We start from the raw sequence: 17,265 nt of genomic DNA, 5'->3' as shown, positions 1-17,265 counted from the left end.
GGGGCCTTCTACTCCCATGCAGCATCACAGCCTCAGAACCCACAGGGGTAGCACTGCTACCATGTCCCATAGAGTTGCTATGGGTTGGCATCGACTTGAGGGCAGCAAGTTTGACTTCGGTTTGAGCAGCTTTCCACTAAACCCTAGGGTAGAATAGACAGGTGGACCCTATATTGTAGACCATGGTTCACAATGGGGTTAAATATTGTTTGCTTATCAACTTTACAATTATTTTGGTTTCTGTAATCTCATCATGTTGACATAATCTAGCACAACAGAGAGTTTTTAAGGGATGCTAAGCCTCCCTCCCTATCGTTCAGTGGCAAGTACATTAAAATGTAAGAGTATTTTCAATACAGGCTATCACTCAGATAACAGCTCATTATTATAATGGTCATAAGGAATCTGGCATTAGGTGACTAGGTGGAAATTTCCTACAAGTGTATACGATAATTTCACAAACATTTCAACTGTGGTGAAGTAAAATTATTTACTAATCACTCTTCCATCCATGTCTTTTTAACTCCCACCAAATGACTGGGTGTGACTATGGAAATATGAGGGGGGTACCCCCTAAAAAACAGAAAAATGTGCTGCTGAGTAGAGCTTTTGTAGTACACAATTTTTCCCGCTAGGTGAAAATTCAGATTTAGTGCACCCAGTGGCATTGCCTGGGGAGGTTCTCTCTGGTTGGTAAATTTTTTTTGTCGAAGCAGTTTCGCTCCAACCTTGTGTTTTATGATTGCCATTTTAAGAAAACTCTGTGTGGCTGTGAAATCTTGTTTCCTGCTTGGGAAAAAACTTGAGATGTATGTGTGGTTTTCTCATTTCAAAAACGGTGCAATGTTGATGGATGACAAAACTCATTCTGGACGTCCATCAACTTCCCAAAATGGATGAAACTGTGGACAAAATGCGAGCACTTGTGCTCGAAGACTGACGAGGAACCAATGAAGAGAGGGGGACATTGTCTGACTGTCTTGCAGCTCCATTCAGGGAATTTAAAGGAAGATAAGAGTTGTTGCAAAATTTGTGCCTCGGGTTCTGACAGACCAGCAAAAAGTGTCCACTGGAAACATGCTGTGCTTTGAAAGAACATCACTGAAGCAACCCAGAATTTTTCCCCAAGGTCATTACTAGTGATGAGGCATGGAGCCAGTCTGTGACCTGAAAACGAACATCAATCAAGCTAGTGAAAGAGACTGTCATCACCTCACCCCCGAAAAAAGCTCATCAAGTGAAATCAAGATCAGGGCATACTCATTTGTTCTTTTGATGTGAGTGGGGGCAGTGCATTTTGAGCTCATTCTACCAGGTCAGACTGTTGATCAAGGTTCTGAAAAGATTGTGTAACAGTGAGTGACCAAAAAGGCCTGATTTTTGGCAGACGGGACTGGTTTTGCCACCACAACAATGCACCTGCTCACACAGCCACCTCAGTGTGCCAGTTTTTGGCAAAAAAAACATCATGCCTCTCATGCCCCACGCTCCTGACTCAACTGACCCCACTCTGTGCGACTTCTTTTTATTTCTGGAAATAAAGAGGGGCATGAAAGGACAGCAACTTGATGGCTTGGAAGGGGTGAAGAAAAAAATGAGGGAGGTGCTGTCAGCCATCCAGTCAGATGAGTCTGAAAAATGTTTCCAAGAATGGAATTGCAGATATGACAAATGTATTAAGTGTAATGGAGAGCACTTTGAAGGTGATGAGGTTGTTTTGTCACAAGTGGAGTCTGTGACAGATTACTATGAGACGTGGTGGAGGCAGGAGAGGTACCAGAGGCCACAACACCAAGGGCATGAAACAGTGCAGAGGAGTTGTACTGAGATCATGGGACAGCAGAGGAGCCATGCTGGATCACCAGGCAGAGCAGAGGTGCAACATCAAGAACACGAAGCAGAAAGGCAGGCAAACTTTTTGGCCAAAAGAGGCAGAGACTGTGGGTTCACCCAGCCAAGAGGATGAGCACCAGAGACACGCCTGCTAGCAGGGCTGAGCAGAGGTACTATGCACAAAGAGGTACTATGCATCCTTATGTTCTCAGATCTTGACTTGTGGTAACCGGGTAGGCCCCACCACCCCCATAATCTTGAGTACTGACTGAGTTCTGTGTGACTGCTGCAATAGATTACTAAACCCAGCCGAGGGGTAGAGCTGATAGTACAACAGGGTAAAGGATGGAGTGTGGAGGCTTGTCTGACCTCTGCTTCATGACCAATGGCTTTGGGCTTGCGTGGAGTTGGACGGTCCTCCTGCTCTGTGCAGCTAGAGGAAGTCAGGCGCGCCCCTGTGCTCTTTCCTCATCGACATGGAAAGACAAAACTGAAAGGGCTAGGGCTCCTCTGTCTTTAGTGCATAAAGAATGCACAGTAAAACTTTGTGCCCTAAAGAATCTAAAAATTTAAATCGAACAATTATTAACTCATATGCCATCTAGCTTCATCTACAGCCTCACCTACTTCATCTGTTCTTGAATTACCAGTATTTTGATTTACACAAATCTTAATCACATAAATCTTTATGTATATTCCTAAAATAAGAAATCTCTGAAAGAGCATACCTTAAAATTAATCTACTAAACCTAAATTAAAGTCACATTATTTTTGAGTTCTATGAGTTCTTAATGAAGATCAAAAAACATGTGTTAATGAAGACAAACACCAATTAATAACACCTGTGCTAGTCCCCAAAATACTCATATTCTGAGAATGTTAAGAGAAAGTACTTAGTACTCCATCTATTCTGATCAATTTAGATTTACTTCCTCAGATAAGTACTTTCAAATGAAAAGATAAGGAAGTAGTCAGTTAGTACTGTATGTACCTAAAACTTAACCATGTAATACACTCTTGAAAAACATATTCAGACCTCTACCCAGACCAATAATTGTATAAGTTACTGATATTACATAAATCACTCCCCGTGTTATGGTCACTTATTCAGGTGAATACTAAATCCTGAATATTTTGTTTTGTGAGCTAAGACATTTTATAAGCAATATAATATGAGAGTACTTTAAAAGTTCCTGGAAAATTGTAGTTAAAATATAATGGAATTGCCCCCACAAACTTTTTGAAGCCCCTTTATATTTGCTCTCGGGATAATTATTTGAGAATATACTCTGACTTCAGAGTTAGCCCTCCACACTTTCCCACACGTAATAATAGAACTTATTACGTGTGTATATGCATGTATGGCTCCTTCTTGGAAACTTCAAAACTACCAGGGTAAATTAAAAAGTATTTCTACAAAATCATAGAAACATTCATGAAATGAAAGTAGCAAAACGTTATTATTGTTTCTTGACTTTTCCTATGTATAAGACTATGCATGCCTGAAGGCGGGTTGCCATTTATATACTTAACCTTTTCCCTGGAAATTCTGTTGTTCAATTTAAACTATTTCAAAAGGTCAAGTTTGGCAACTTCAAGGAACTCAAATTGTGTTCCTATGATATGATCTTTGAGGTGGGGGAACACAACCGAGTCTAAAGGTATTAGCTCAGGGTGGAAGGTGGACGGGGCAAAGTTCCTCACACTTCTCAGAGGACCGCGCCTTGTACCCTTGAGAATGAGCTGGTTAACTGTCATGACGGAAGAACCCTGCAACCAACACCCTGCGACACAACACTCCCTGTCCTTTTGTCACCAATGCAGGTTTCAACGTCCTTCCAACCTCTTCCTCATAAGGACCCCCACGACCACCTCCTGTCCTCCTGGAAATGAAGGTTGCCCCCTGGCGTCCTCTCATCATAACTTTCTAAGCAGAATTTAACTGACTGAGTAGATACGCTCAGGAGTCACAGTTTTACTGGACCCGGCTCTCTGGTTCATATGACAAACCTAACATCCATCTCTATTATTAATTCCATAAAGGCATTTCCATTAGCTTCAATCCTCCTTCAAATACCGACGGAAAGATCAGCTCTGTGAGATGGCAGATCCTGGTCCAAAGCTTTTGAGCACATGTCAAGTTGAAAATTACCTTGACTGCGGTCAAGAAATTCCCTTAACACTGAAAACGCTGAATGTGTGAGAGCCCAACTTTGGTAGCTATCACTCTGGGATGTTCTTCCACCGAATTCTACACTAAAACAGAGGTTTCTTTATTCATCGATATTGACAGTCTTCTCTATCTTTGGTATCTTCACAACCTTTAAAAAAATGGTTCAATAATCAAAAAACTCTTAGTTGAAGCAACATTCCTATAAATTGCTTCAAAGCTTCAATGACAGAGAACGATTTCACTTGAGTTTTATTAACATACTGGATATTGACCCTGATCTCAAAACTCATTTTTCCACGCTGCAAAGGTTTCTTTGGGGGTTTTCTCTGTTGTTTGTTTGAAGGCACCTTGACAACACTAAGACGGAGAGCACGTGGTTTGGAGAACACTTCGGTGACCTCCCCTGATTGCAGAACCGCATGTCAGTGGAGTCCGTTCGTAAGACCCTGGCTGGGCACGGGAGAGCTGGGACCCTAGCAGCGGCACTGTCTGACTTACCCTCATGCATGATCCTGCTTCACTTCCTGTAGCCTTGATGCTACCATAAATATTTCTGGTTAACATGCCCAGTCACTTTCATTAGAATGTAGACCTGATGGGTCCAGCCCAAGTTGTTTGCTATGTTTTGTATTTTTCTTTTTGCGGGGAGACAGCAAAAGATCACTCCTTAGTGCTTTAAATGTGGTTATTCGAAGTTGCTTCTTGCCTCATTTAGACAATGACACCTTTTTCCTGCATGCAGTAGAATGAAATTTCTCAGTATAATTCTTCTACCCATGTCTAACTCCTACCAAATGATTGGGTTGGGCTACGCAAATAGGGCATGTGGAACACAAGTAGAGTGGTTTGGTCAGTTTTTGTTAGTATCAGCTCCCCAACTCCCCACCCCTCAGCTATCAAGCATCTTTAAAATCAGGAGGAGAGAAAAATCCCAGAAACATTCAAAGAAAAACCATCAGTGCAACAAGTTCACGGTCTCTGTCTGAAGTCATGGCCGACAAGACCAGAGGCACCAGAAACTGAGGAAAGGAGACAATGAAACAGAACAGGGAGCAGGGCAAGGACCATGAGATTCTGAAACAGTAGCAGGCAGGCTTTAGGGACCGTGGACAAAGAGGCCAAGGGCTACATGGCTCAGAAGCTGAGCATTAGAGAGAGGCTTTGCTGTTAACAGGCTAAGGATAGGTGTTTCTGGGAACTAATGAGTACATTCTCACTATTTAATAATACTTGCCTGTGCTATAACCCAGTAACTCCACTAATAAACGCCCTGACTTGTGTGTACTGTCTGTGAGTTTTGTGTGGCCATTGAAGTGCATGATCAGACGCGGTATAAGTAGAGTGCTTTTTCAGAACAGAGTGACAAAGGATGGAGGGTGAAGACAGGTCTGGCTCCTACACTGGATGGCAACACAAAAGCCAGAGGAGGTCAGATATGGCCCCCACCCCATGTATGCATGGGAAATGCTCTATGGATAGCCAGCATGTATACAGTGCTTTAGAGTCCACAGGTAATGGAAACATAGCCTGCGCTGTTGATTGACAGGTTACAGATACACGTGCATCTAGAGGTATCTGGAAAGAAGGCATAGTGATCAACTTCCAAAAATCTGCAATTGAAAACCGCATGGAGCAGTGTTTTTCTGTGGCATACATAGAAGTTGTTATTAATCACAGTTAACGGGGCACAAATGGTCTGGTTACAAAACTCTTTCATCACATGTCATGTGGAAAGGAGAGATTAATTTCCATCTACTGACTTTCTGTGAATTTCCTTCTGAATAGTCCAATATCTTTCCTTTAACATATTCTATAGGAAGAAACATAAGAGGAAAAATGAAGTTTTCATTTAATTAAATTAAAGTTATTGGCAGTAGTTCCAGCTACATAATAAATCACTACAAAAAGAATGGCATGGAGGAATTCAGATTTAAGAAAAAAATTGCTTTGTTCATCTCTGTTAACACCTGGAGCTGAAAGAATGATACAACTTCAATTGCCAAATGCAGAACAGAAATGTGGCGTCCACGGTGATACTGCTTCAATGAATGCCTCCAGACACTGATTAGTCAACTCATTTAGGATTCTAGGCAAACTCTGGCTTGCTTATTCCCTTTATTAAATAACACAGACGTTTCAGAAGGAGAAAATAGTATCTGACACTTCTTCAGGGGCATGACTAATGGCCCATTATGACAGCAAAATAAAGAATAACCACTTGCAGTCCGTACCAACTAACTGACATTGCTATCGTGCATCTCTTAGGTTTTCTATTAATTACAGAAAATTTAAATCTCCAATGAATTTCAATTAAACCCAAGTAGGACAACAAATGGAAGGGAAAGTTGGTGAAGAAGGGCTTGCTAAATATGTACATTGGCTGAACCCATAATGCTTTAGACGGGGTTTAATATTTCCCATTGGACTCTCCTGACTTATCATAAATTCTTGGCATACATGCATGGCTTTAAAATCATACTTAAACAGTAGGAATAGTCTGATGTTCAAGTCAAGGAACCATTGATATCATGCCTTTCATGATGCATTTCTGGAAGGTAAGGGTGGTATCTCAGTGTTCTTCACAGTTTCACAGGTCACTACAGAACCTGAGGCATAACAGCAACTAAATAAATATCTGCTGAATAAATGCGTGAATGGGTATATTCAAAACCTTGGAGAATGATGAATAAGGCAATCGTGTTTGTTTTTATCAAACGAGTTAAAAAAAACAACCTATCACCAAGCTAATTTTAATTCATAGTGACCATGTAAAACAGAGCAGAACTGCCCCTGTGAGCTTCCAAGACTTTAAAAATCTTTACAACAAAAGAGGGGCCTATCTTTCGCTCTCACATGACTGGTAGGTTCAAAGCACTGACCCTGTTCAGTGGGCAGCTCTATGCCACCAGCACTCTTTCCCAAGCTAGTGAGAGGAAGCAACTTCCTTCTGCGAGCTTGCTAAGAAAACTAATCATAAGAAAAGGGGAGGGTCAAAAGAGGATGAAAAAGTGTTGTGCAGTCAGCTCGTAACAAAAGGTTGCTCATGACTGACACCTATCCCATGGTTCCATGAGAACAGGCCTGACACTCTATCCTGGGAAGGCTGTAGTCATGACTGACACTCTGCTCTGGGAAGGCTGTAGTCATGGCTGACACTCTGCTCTGGGAAGGCTGTAGTCATGGCTGACACTCTGCTCTGGGAAGGCTGTAGTCATGGCTGACACTCTGCTCTGGAAGGCTGTAGTCATGGCTGACACTCTGCTCTCGAAAGGCGATAGTCATGCAAACTCTATCCAGTAGTTCTACTCTAACACATGACTGTTACAAGTCAGAATTTAATCAATGGCACAAAACAAAATTTCTTAAAAGCCACTACCTAATATAACTGTGAACTGTACAGTCACCCAGGTGCTTCTATAAAATAAAGAGGCAGCAAAGATATCTTGGAATTCAGACATGAATGTATTTTAATTCTTTTCTTTATCCACTTTAAAATCTTCTCAAAGGAAGGTCTTTTTGCATAATATTACGAAAATCAGTAGCCATCATATTTTATCTCATTTGATGACTAAAATCTGTAAGCTAGTTAATTTTATTTCCAAGTAACGAGCCCAGCAGAGATCAACAATCCTCTGAGCGTCTCGCCCCTTTAATGATCTCTTATGCCCATCCTTCCTCACACAGTGCAAGCCTTCAGAGCTAAAAGGGGGAGAAGGCTCAGGAATGGGATAGGAGTATGCCAACTGTACAACATTCATTTACTTTAAAAGGCTTGAACTTTAAATTGTTAAGCAGTTGGCCTCAGAGTCAACCTCTGTAAATTAAAAATGTATTGTCGACTTCTTAGAAGGTTTTTAGTCTGATTCGCTTAATTTAGCCCCTATAGAATAGCCAGAGACAGAAGTGAAGCAGGAGTAAACCCCTAGAGGAAAAAAAAGGTTGGCTGGAAACACAAACATAAAGTCTATTTATTTGGCTTTTCTTAGAGGAACCCTGGTGGTCAGTGGTACAGTAGTACAGTGGATACACGTTGGATTGCGGTCCACAGGTTGGCAGTTCGAAACCACTAGCAACTCCTAGGGAGGAAAACTTGGCTTTCCCTTCTCATAAACAGTTACAGACACCCACAGGGGTCACTAGCAGTCAGCAGTGACTCAATGGTAGTGACTTTTGGTTTTTACATTTCTTCAGAATTTAACCTACTAAAAACGATGTAAATATCAGTAAGTGGTAATTTGTATAATAGCATGCTGAAAACAACCCTGCTATAAAAGCAAGGATAGCTAATATAATGAGACTAAGTTAAACACGCAAACAAAATATAAGACAAACAGATTACCTACATAGAAGAAATAGCAACACTTGAGATTTTAATAACATTTCAAATGAAGAACCTAATAGCATGCATCACTTCTTCAACATTATGCTGAGGAAACCTGAAATGTGAAATAGCATAGAGAACAAAGGAAGATGTCCATATTTCTAATGCAAGACCATTTTACCTGCCAGGCTGTAAGGCAAGAGGTGCACATCAAATGTCCACAGGGCTCGATCTTGACGTCTTTGTCGTTCTCTGCACAAATCTTACAGAGCTGAAAAGTGGAGCCCATTTCACAATACAATTCATATTGTTCCTGGAATTTAAAACACATTTTAAAGTTATATTAATATATATTAAATCATTTTATTACTTACAGCTCTTATAACATTCCATGCATGAATTGGATCAACTACATTTGTACATGTTGCCATTAGCATTTCCAAAACATTTTATACTTGAGCTCTTGGCGTATGCTCCTCTTTTTGCCCCTCCCTCTCCCACCTTGCACCATCATGAGTCCTTGATCAATTATATATTGTCATAATAAATAATAGTATATTGATATATTTCTAAGCATGTTCAACTCATACAGAATATTCGTAAATGATAATGACTTATCAGTAAATAAAACTTTGGCTTGTCACTTTTTTTTTTTTTTTTTACCATTTAGGATTTGTTTTAAACTGATAAGTACAATTTGGTCAGCAAAAATCGGGTTTTTGAAATCTTTGTGCCTGTACTGGATTTTGTGTACAGTTACTTATTGCTGACAGGAGTCCTGGTGGCATGCGGCGCAAGCACTCGGCTGTGCATGGAGGTCGTCAGTCATTTGACTACACTCGCCAGTTGCTCCACGAGGGAAAGAGGAGGCAGTATGCTTCTGTAAAGGGATACAGCCTTGGACACGCAACCGACAACGCTACTCAGTCCTGCAGGGTTGCAATGGGTTGGAACCTACTCGGTGGCTACGGGTTTGAGTTTTAAATGCTTCAGATGCATGTTTAGGCTACTACTCTATGAGGGGCAATAATCCAATAGTCACAGAGATTCAAAAGATAAAACTCAGGGCTTCACATGAGAATCCAATGACTTCAAATTGCTGTGCAAAGGCTACATGTTCAGCTAATTTCACTGTTAAATTACATTTAAAAATTATTATTTTACTTGAACACATGCCAGGTCTGTAATGCACAATTTTTACTTTCTATAATTTCCAAAGCCTCATAGGTACATTGAATTAAATATATTAATAATCCCAGTAAGCTACAATTGCCTTCTCCAAGTTCTCAATTGGGTCTCTGGCTCTAAGTGCATATTCTTCCCCCTACCTAGCACTAGTGAAACAAATAACTCAAGCAATAAAAAGTATTTTATTAAACTTTTATTCTTTTGGTTCATTAAGATTATGAGCCTAGAATGTTTTGCAATAGTAAAACATCTACTTCAGTATTGAGCTATTGAAAAGACCTATCACAAAGAAAATACATATAAACTTGCAAATGAAAAGAAAGTTTGAAAATAGCCTATTAACATAAATAGAATTTGCAGGAAATATTAGGTCAGTAATAATAGAAATCAACCAAAATATTTACAATGTACCTTGTATTGGATAGGACAAATGACAAGATTTAGCCCTTAGCCTACTAAAATATCATAAATAACGAAAATATATAAAATATGTATGCATATATACTTATTCATGTACAGACCTTGATAGTCAATATCTTGCATTTATGACAATATTAAGAAGCCTGTCCAACACTTTTACATAGTAATAAGGTGGCAGGCCTGGTGGCAATGCTATGGAGCATCTCCTTCAAGGCGCCCAGCAGCCTCCGGGAAACTGGACCAGGATGCCAAAACCCCTGTGCTCCCTCAAGGCTGCAGGGGGACTACAGAAAGCTGCCATGTGGTGCTGGTCTCCTGGGGACACGGTTGGTCCCCAGGCAGGGACCTAGTCTACGTTCCCAGTCTTAGGTGGCCTGAGGTCTGGGAACTCAAAGTTGCTATGGGGCAGGCAGGCAGGAAAGCACAAGGCACTGAGTAAATATTTGGGGGGCAGGTGTACAGGTTTAATGACATCCCAAACTGAGCTGAACTGTGCATGCAGTCTCTGTCTCAGTGGGGTAAACTAATGCAGGAAGGGTCCCCAGCACCTCTGCAGGGGGAGAAGGGAAGACGGTCAGTGCTTCTGCAGATGAGAGTCTTCTAAGACTCTGAGAGAAGTCAGAGCTACACAGGAAGTCGGTCAGTGCTTCCGCGGATGGGCCATCCACTCGCCCTTTCTTCTCTCCCTACTGCACTTCCCAGAGTTATACCGCCCAGCTTTACACAGCTATGCTTCCGTCCAAACCTTCTTCTAAGCCCATGACTAGACCTGTCACCGTGATGAACACAAAGGAAAATCTTAGACTTTATTACTTCTACCATCTGTTTCCTTTTTATAAAACTCAGACAAATAAAAAATCCTCCATTTTCACTTAAAAACTTGGTCTTTGGAATCTAATAATGTTGATAAGTTAGAAGTGAGTAAACAAACACACATACACACACTACTCACCATGCTGTACATATGTAAGTAGCACAGGTATTTAAATAATATTTAATGAAACTCCAGGAAAAAGGCTAAAAAGAATGAAACAAGATGGGAAAAAATCTAAAACAGAAGGTAAATTACCACAGTCCCTGAATAATAGCAATGGTTTATAACTACCCAGAGGGCCCATTTACAATTGTAAAATAATTACAATAAACTAATATCACAAATGCCAAACTCAATGCAACCTAAGAAATACACCTCAGAATATTTACAGAGTCATGTAAGGAAAGCTCCGGCTGCTGTGAGTGGCTTGATAAGACATCCCAGGGGTGCTCTGCAGTACGTACGGGCTGCTAACTGTAAGGCTCAAAGCCAGCGGCCATCCCACGGGAGGAAGCTGAGGCGGTCTGCTTCATAAAGACCCACAGCCTTGGGGATGCTAAGCAGGTCGCTCTGACTCAGAACCGACTCAATGGCAGTGAGTGGGGAGGGGCATGATCTTTGAAAGGTGTTCATTTGTAGATCTTAGAAGACAGAGAATCGCTACATTTTTTTAAAAAGGTAATTATATAGTAAAATAAATACAAAGTATAAATGTGCACTTCAACAAAATGTCATGACTGGACAGATTAAGTCTTAAAAATTAGAAATAATATTAATATCTTCAAAAACAAATATATATGCTTTTTAAGATCTGTATGATTTATTATATAAAATATGAACACATCTAAATTATATGAGATTTTCTAAACCGATGGAATCTAAAATGAAATACAGTAAAGCTTCCCCTTCTTTCCCTCCCTGCTACACATCCCCTGAATTAAGTAAACATTGTTACCGGTTTGAATGTTTTTATTTTACTTTTTTGAAATACATCCTTATCTTTATACGAGGGCAATTGCTTATACATCTATAACTTATACAAATAAAATGTTTACAAAAGGAAACATTAAAGGGGGGTTTCCAAAAATGAAACCATAAGCATGCAACTTACAACTTTCCATGTATATCGAGTATCTCAACCCTTTGAATAATTTCATAGGACAACTATGAATGAGTATACTACAATGCATTTAACCTATTGAATAATTTTCTATTGTGCAATTTTCCCCCATTATGTAAAACTCCTACAGTGAAAACTTGGATACACAGATCATTGTCCATCTGGAACACTTTGCCAAATGATTAGTGACATTCTGTCCTCAGGAAAGACTTGATCAAGTTAACTCCTGCTCACGATCTAAGAGGTTTCCAGCAATGTTCTCATTAAAAGATGTAATTATTATCTGTATTAGATTGCAATTACTTGTTTGACTCCTTTAGAAGCTATTATATGAATTATTCTGGTGTTTTTTTGTAGTTTTCTAAAGGCAAGATTCTATCTTACAAGCTCTATGTACTTATTTATCTACCTCTTTCCAATTTGTCTTTATTTTTTATAATCAAGAATAACAATAGCAGAAACAGCTCCAACAGATGAGAAATTCTCTTCAAATACTTTAAGAATTCCTTAAGTATATTTTGCATTAAATATCTGCACATGTTTTAACCATATAAAAGGGGGGGGGGACCTCCATTTTTATGCATCAACAAATGTTTAAAAATCAGTGCTGATGGCAAAGTGGACTACTTGTTGCTGGGAACCACTTGCCAGCTGGTGGAGAACTACCAGTCTTTCTACGCCCATAGATAGCTAGTCTTGGAACACACGGGCAGTTCTACTCTGTCCAAAGGGTCACGATGACTTGGAATCAACTTGATGGTGGTGCGTTTAAGATACATCCCATTCCGGTACACCTGTGACTGACATGCACAGTAAATATTATTGGAAATTTTCCATGACAACTAGCTCCCGTTGTCCGGCCATGAAAGGATGGATCTCTAGCAATGAAGAATTCAAGAATGCAGTTAGCCTACATCGGCCCAATATCCCTCTCTCAGCAAGGTTTAAAAATTAGTACCAGGGGCTAATCAAAGACATTATTAACGAAAACTCTTTATTTCCCGGGGTGGGGGGATGTTTGATAAGATACTCTACCATAAACTAACAAGGAGGTTTTCAAAGGGAGCCATAAACGTAGATCCAGGAATAGGAATGGGAATGGACTTTGGGTTTGCACAAAACCCAAGCTACTATATAAGAACAATTAGTTCTTACATCATAGGCCTGCTCCATACATGCCCTAAGGAAGGGAACTCAGAAGATATGGGTACTATAGGAAAATGTGGTGAAGAAATTAGATGGTGGCCAGCTATTAGATAAAATGACATCTGGAATCTTAAAGGCTGGTTTCCAAACAAGCAGCCATCTAACTGAAATATCAGCTAAGTCCACATGGAAGAAACACACCAACTTCAGTGACCAAAGGATTGTAAATCATATCATTCAAAGGTGGAGGAGGAAATAGTGTCAGACCCTAAGCTGTAAGACTCCGGATTGCAGAAGGCCATGCATGGCAGTGGGAGCCCCAGATACATTTGTGGGATAAGCATAGGGAATACGCCTCTGGCGATTCCCCTCTGTCCATAATAGAAGGATGAGAAGAAACTGGTTACCAAGGGAGTGCAATGGAGAGATGATTACAGAAGATCCCAATGATAAACTTGACTTGAACGGCTAAAACCTTGTCAGTGGGTTCCCACTCGGATGCATGTTAGACCTGATGTGATTTTCAGCATTTTCTGATTTTTTTTGTTTGTTCAGACTGGGGTTTATCTCAGAAGTGTTCTGTCATTGGGGTTGGCCCTCTTGAGCTTTTGTTGTTATGTTTGTTTGTGTGTCAGTATCTGAAACCCAGGAGTGGTTTAACCTATAAGGACAACAAGTAGAATGAGGGTTTCTCAGGGGCCCAATGGGAGGTGGGTAGGAAAAGGGAGCTGATGAAATGGAGCTCAAGGAAGAGATGGCTTTGAAACCGATTGGGGTAGCAATTGTATACAATACTGTTGATGTGACTGAACTATGGAATGATATATCTGTATCAACTCCCAATAAACTGGTTTTAACAAAAATTTAAAAATCCACTGCCAATGAGTCCATGTCGACTTCCGGTGAGCCAGCACAGGGTTTCTGAGAAAGGAAGTCTGTACAGATTAGAAAGCCTTGCCTTTCTCCTTGGAGCAGCTGGAAGGTTCAAAGGGCTGCCATTGCATTTAGCAGGCCAAAGCCCACTGCACAGCACTGCCAGGGCTCTTGACGGTAGAGACATAGAATGTTCATTTATTTTGAGAGCATCATACCTGATTTTGATTATACATACATTTACAGAAATTGTTCTTACCTGTGTAACTTTTATATGATCATGGGGTGTAGGTTCGCATAGGCCAGTTAAATCAGGGTTATAACTCCTTCCGTCAGGATAAAGATAGCTACATTTTGAAACATAAACATCATTGACATAAATAAAATTTTTAAATGACAGTTAAGCTTATATAATCATTTGGATGTTTACTTTTCATTTAACTTATACCTATTTGATACCCGTTCCTATATTACAGGTTATTTTTAGAGCTTTTAGAATCTAAAAATCATTTTCTTATGAGAAATGAGTATGGGTTCAGGATCCAAATATAACTTGAATTCAATACCTATAATATATATGTATTCTTTAGGTAAGTAAAATTTTGATTTCAGTAGTCACTCATGTTCTATTGTTTCCTAACACTTTGAATATTATATCGATGTGCAAAGATTTTGTCTTTCTCCTGAAGCATGGTTAATGCTGACTGCATTATTTTATACCACCTTTTCATCATAGGCAGACAAAACAGGATTAACATCACAATCTTCTTTCAAAGTAACCTTAACACCTTAGTGATAAGCCTATTCTACAGTTTCTCAATTTCATTCTTCTGCTTCATCTCCAATCAGACCCACACAAAGTTTAAAGAAGTAGAAAAAAAATAGTCTTTTGTTCCATTTACTACAAATCAAACTAGAAACAGAGTGGTATATAAACACATGTTCCATTAAAAAAGATTTAGCGAACCAGTAGAAAGGTCTGAAGGGCTGGCCCCAATCCCAACTACGTGGACAGATGCCCCTCCCCCCAGTAGAATTTTCTTCAGAGGACAGCAATGAAGCTGCAGCTCAGGGAGAGACACATTTCTGATCAGAGCACATGGGAGCAAATGAAGGGGGAGGAAGAGAGAGTGCAGCACATCCCTGCCCAAGAGGATATGCCTGCTCAGAGCAGCCAATGCACAGAGAGGATCATATGGCCAGCCCCACTATGAAGAATACCAAAAATAAGACTCTGGGGCCCCATCAGACTGAACCAGAAAACACTCCTAAAAGTCAACAAACAAAACTTTAACTATTTACAGGCATTTCTTTTTGTCATTGCTTTTTTGTTGTTGCGGCTAATTTGTATTTTTTTTGTTGCTTTGTTTTTCTCTGCCTTGTTTTTGTGCATATTATTATCTCTTCAGGTCTCTATAGATAAGATGGGTGGGATAAACTATTTGGAGGAGAAGAAAATTGACTGATAGTTCCAGGGGGACATGGGAGATGGAGAGGAGAGGGAACGGAAGTGGAGTTAACCAACCCAGGGACAAGGGAACAACAAGTGATCCAAAATTGGTTGGGAGGAAGGTGTAAGAGGCCTGGCAGGGCTTGATCAAAGTCAATGTAACCAAGAGAAATTACTGAAACCAAATGAAGGCTAAACATGATAGTGGGACACAAGGAAAATAAAAAGAAATAGAGGAAAGAGCTAGGGGCAAACAGCATTTATAGAGGTCTAAATACAGGTATATACATATGTAAATATATTTATATTTGATGATGGAGAAATAGATCTATGTGCATATATTTATAGGTTTAGTTTTAAGGTAGTAGATGGACTTTGGGTCCCATTCAAGTACTCCCTGAAAGCAAGAACACTTTGTTCTATTAAATTGGCATTCATTCCATGATGCGCACCTTCCCGACACAATTGCTGAAGACAAAGCAGGTACATAAGCAAATGTGGTGAAGAAAGCTGATGGTGCCCGGCTATCAAAAGATAAAGTGTCTGGGTCTTAAAGGCTAGAAGATAAACAAGCGGCCATCTTGCTGAGCAGCAACAAAGCCCACATGGAAGAAGCACACTAGCCTGTGTGATCACAAGGTGTCGAAGGGATGAGGTATCAGGCATCAAAGAACAAAAAATCATATCATTGTGAAAGAGGGGGAGTGCAGATTGGAGACCCAAAGTGCATCTGTAGGCAACTAGACATACTCTTATGGAAGGGCCTAAGGGAGGAGACAAGACAATCAGGGTGCAGTGTAGCAACGATGAAACATACAACTTTCCTCTAGTTCTTAAGTGTTTCCTCCCCCTTACGATCATGATCCCAAGTCTACCTTACAAATCCAGACTGGAGGATGTACTCTGGTACAGATAGGAACTGGAAACACAGGGAATCCATGACATGGCCCTTTCAGGACCAGCGGTGAGAGTGGCAATACTTAGAGGGTGGAGGGCAGGTGGGGTAGAAAGAGGAAACTGATTACAAGGATCTACACATAACCCACTCCCTGGGGGATGGACAACAGAAAAGTGGGTGAAAGAAGACGTCAGACAGTGTAAGACATGACAAAATAGTAATAATTTATAAATTATGAAGGGTTTTTGAGGAAGGGGTAGTGGGTAGTGAGGGGAAAAATGAGGAGCTGATACCAAGGGCTCAAGTAGACAGCAAATGTGAGAATGATGATGGCAACAAATATACAATGTGCTTGACACAATGGATATGTGTACTGATTGTGATGAGTCGTACGAGCTCCCAATAAAATGATTTAAAAATAAGAAACTAAGGTGCACCTGACCACCCCAAAAAAAGATTTATGTGTGAAATAAAAGTTGAAGTAAAAATGTAAGCTTACTGTATTAAGAAAGTTTTACTCTTCATTCAGTAGCTACATATTTTAATGAAAACAAGTGTTATTAAATACCTAATAATGTTAACATAAATATGCAGATATAGCATTTTCTCTGCTTTAAATTTTGTCAAATGACAATATAAATTCATACTACATTTTTTTCTAAATAATTTTATTTTGGCTACTTTTTTTGAATATTCTTTATGGCATATGTGAAAATTAAGATCGTAATACTAGAGAGGAAAATATGTTCCTAGAGAAAAATGTATTAAAATTATACTAAAGAATAAAGCAACTAGTTTTCTTAAATGAAGAGTCTACAGACATTTTAGTAAATTAATGCAAGTTTTAGAATTTACTCAGAAAAACTAAAAAAAAAAGAATTTACAGGACAGTGTTGTCATATAGTAAGAGACTGATATGTGAGATAAGTTTTGTTGTTATTGTTGTTCTTGTTTAATATTATGGACATGGAGCTGACTACATCTGACTATGAAACAATTTTAATGTTATTGTGGTTGAGGGTGACAATA

At 39.7% G+C, this 17,265-nt stretch overlaps 1 protein-coding gene across 4 annotated transcripts in view; it reads right to left on the bottom strand.

Annotated features, from left to right (window-relative positions):
• The window catches only part of CBLB (Cbl proto-oncogene B), a 238,033-nt gene that overhangs the window by 84,377 nt on the left and 136,391 nt on the right, over window positions 1-17,265 (bottom strand). For all 4 annotated transcript variants that reach the window (XM_075542586.1, XM_075542584.1, XM_075542585.1 and 1 more), the window contains exons 8-9: window positions 14,148-14,235; window positions 8,509-8,640 (exon numbers count right to left, since the gene is read on the bottom strand). In XM_075542586.1, coding sequence (XP_075398701.1) covers window positions 8,509-8,640; window positions 14,148-14,235 — 220 coding nt within the window. The remainder of the gene's footprint in view (window positions 1-8,508; window positions 8,641-14,147; window positions 14,236-17,265) is intronic.

This window comes from Tenrec ecaudatus, chromosome 2 (assembly GCF_050624435.1).
Source record: "Tenrec ecaudatus isolate mTenEca1 chromosome 2, mTenEca1.hap1, whole genome shotgun sequence".
Lineage (NCBI taxonomy): Eukaryota > Metazoa > Chordata > Mammalia > Afrosoricida > Tenrecidae > Tenrec > Tenrec ecaudatus.
The sequence above is the reverse complement of the archived record's forward strand: the minus strand, read 5'-3'. Positions and strand labels throughout refer to the sequence as shown.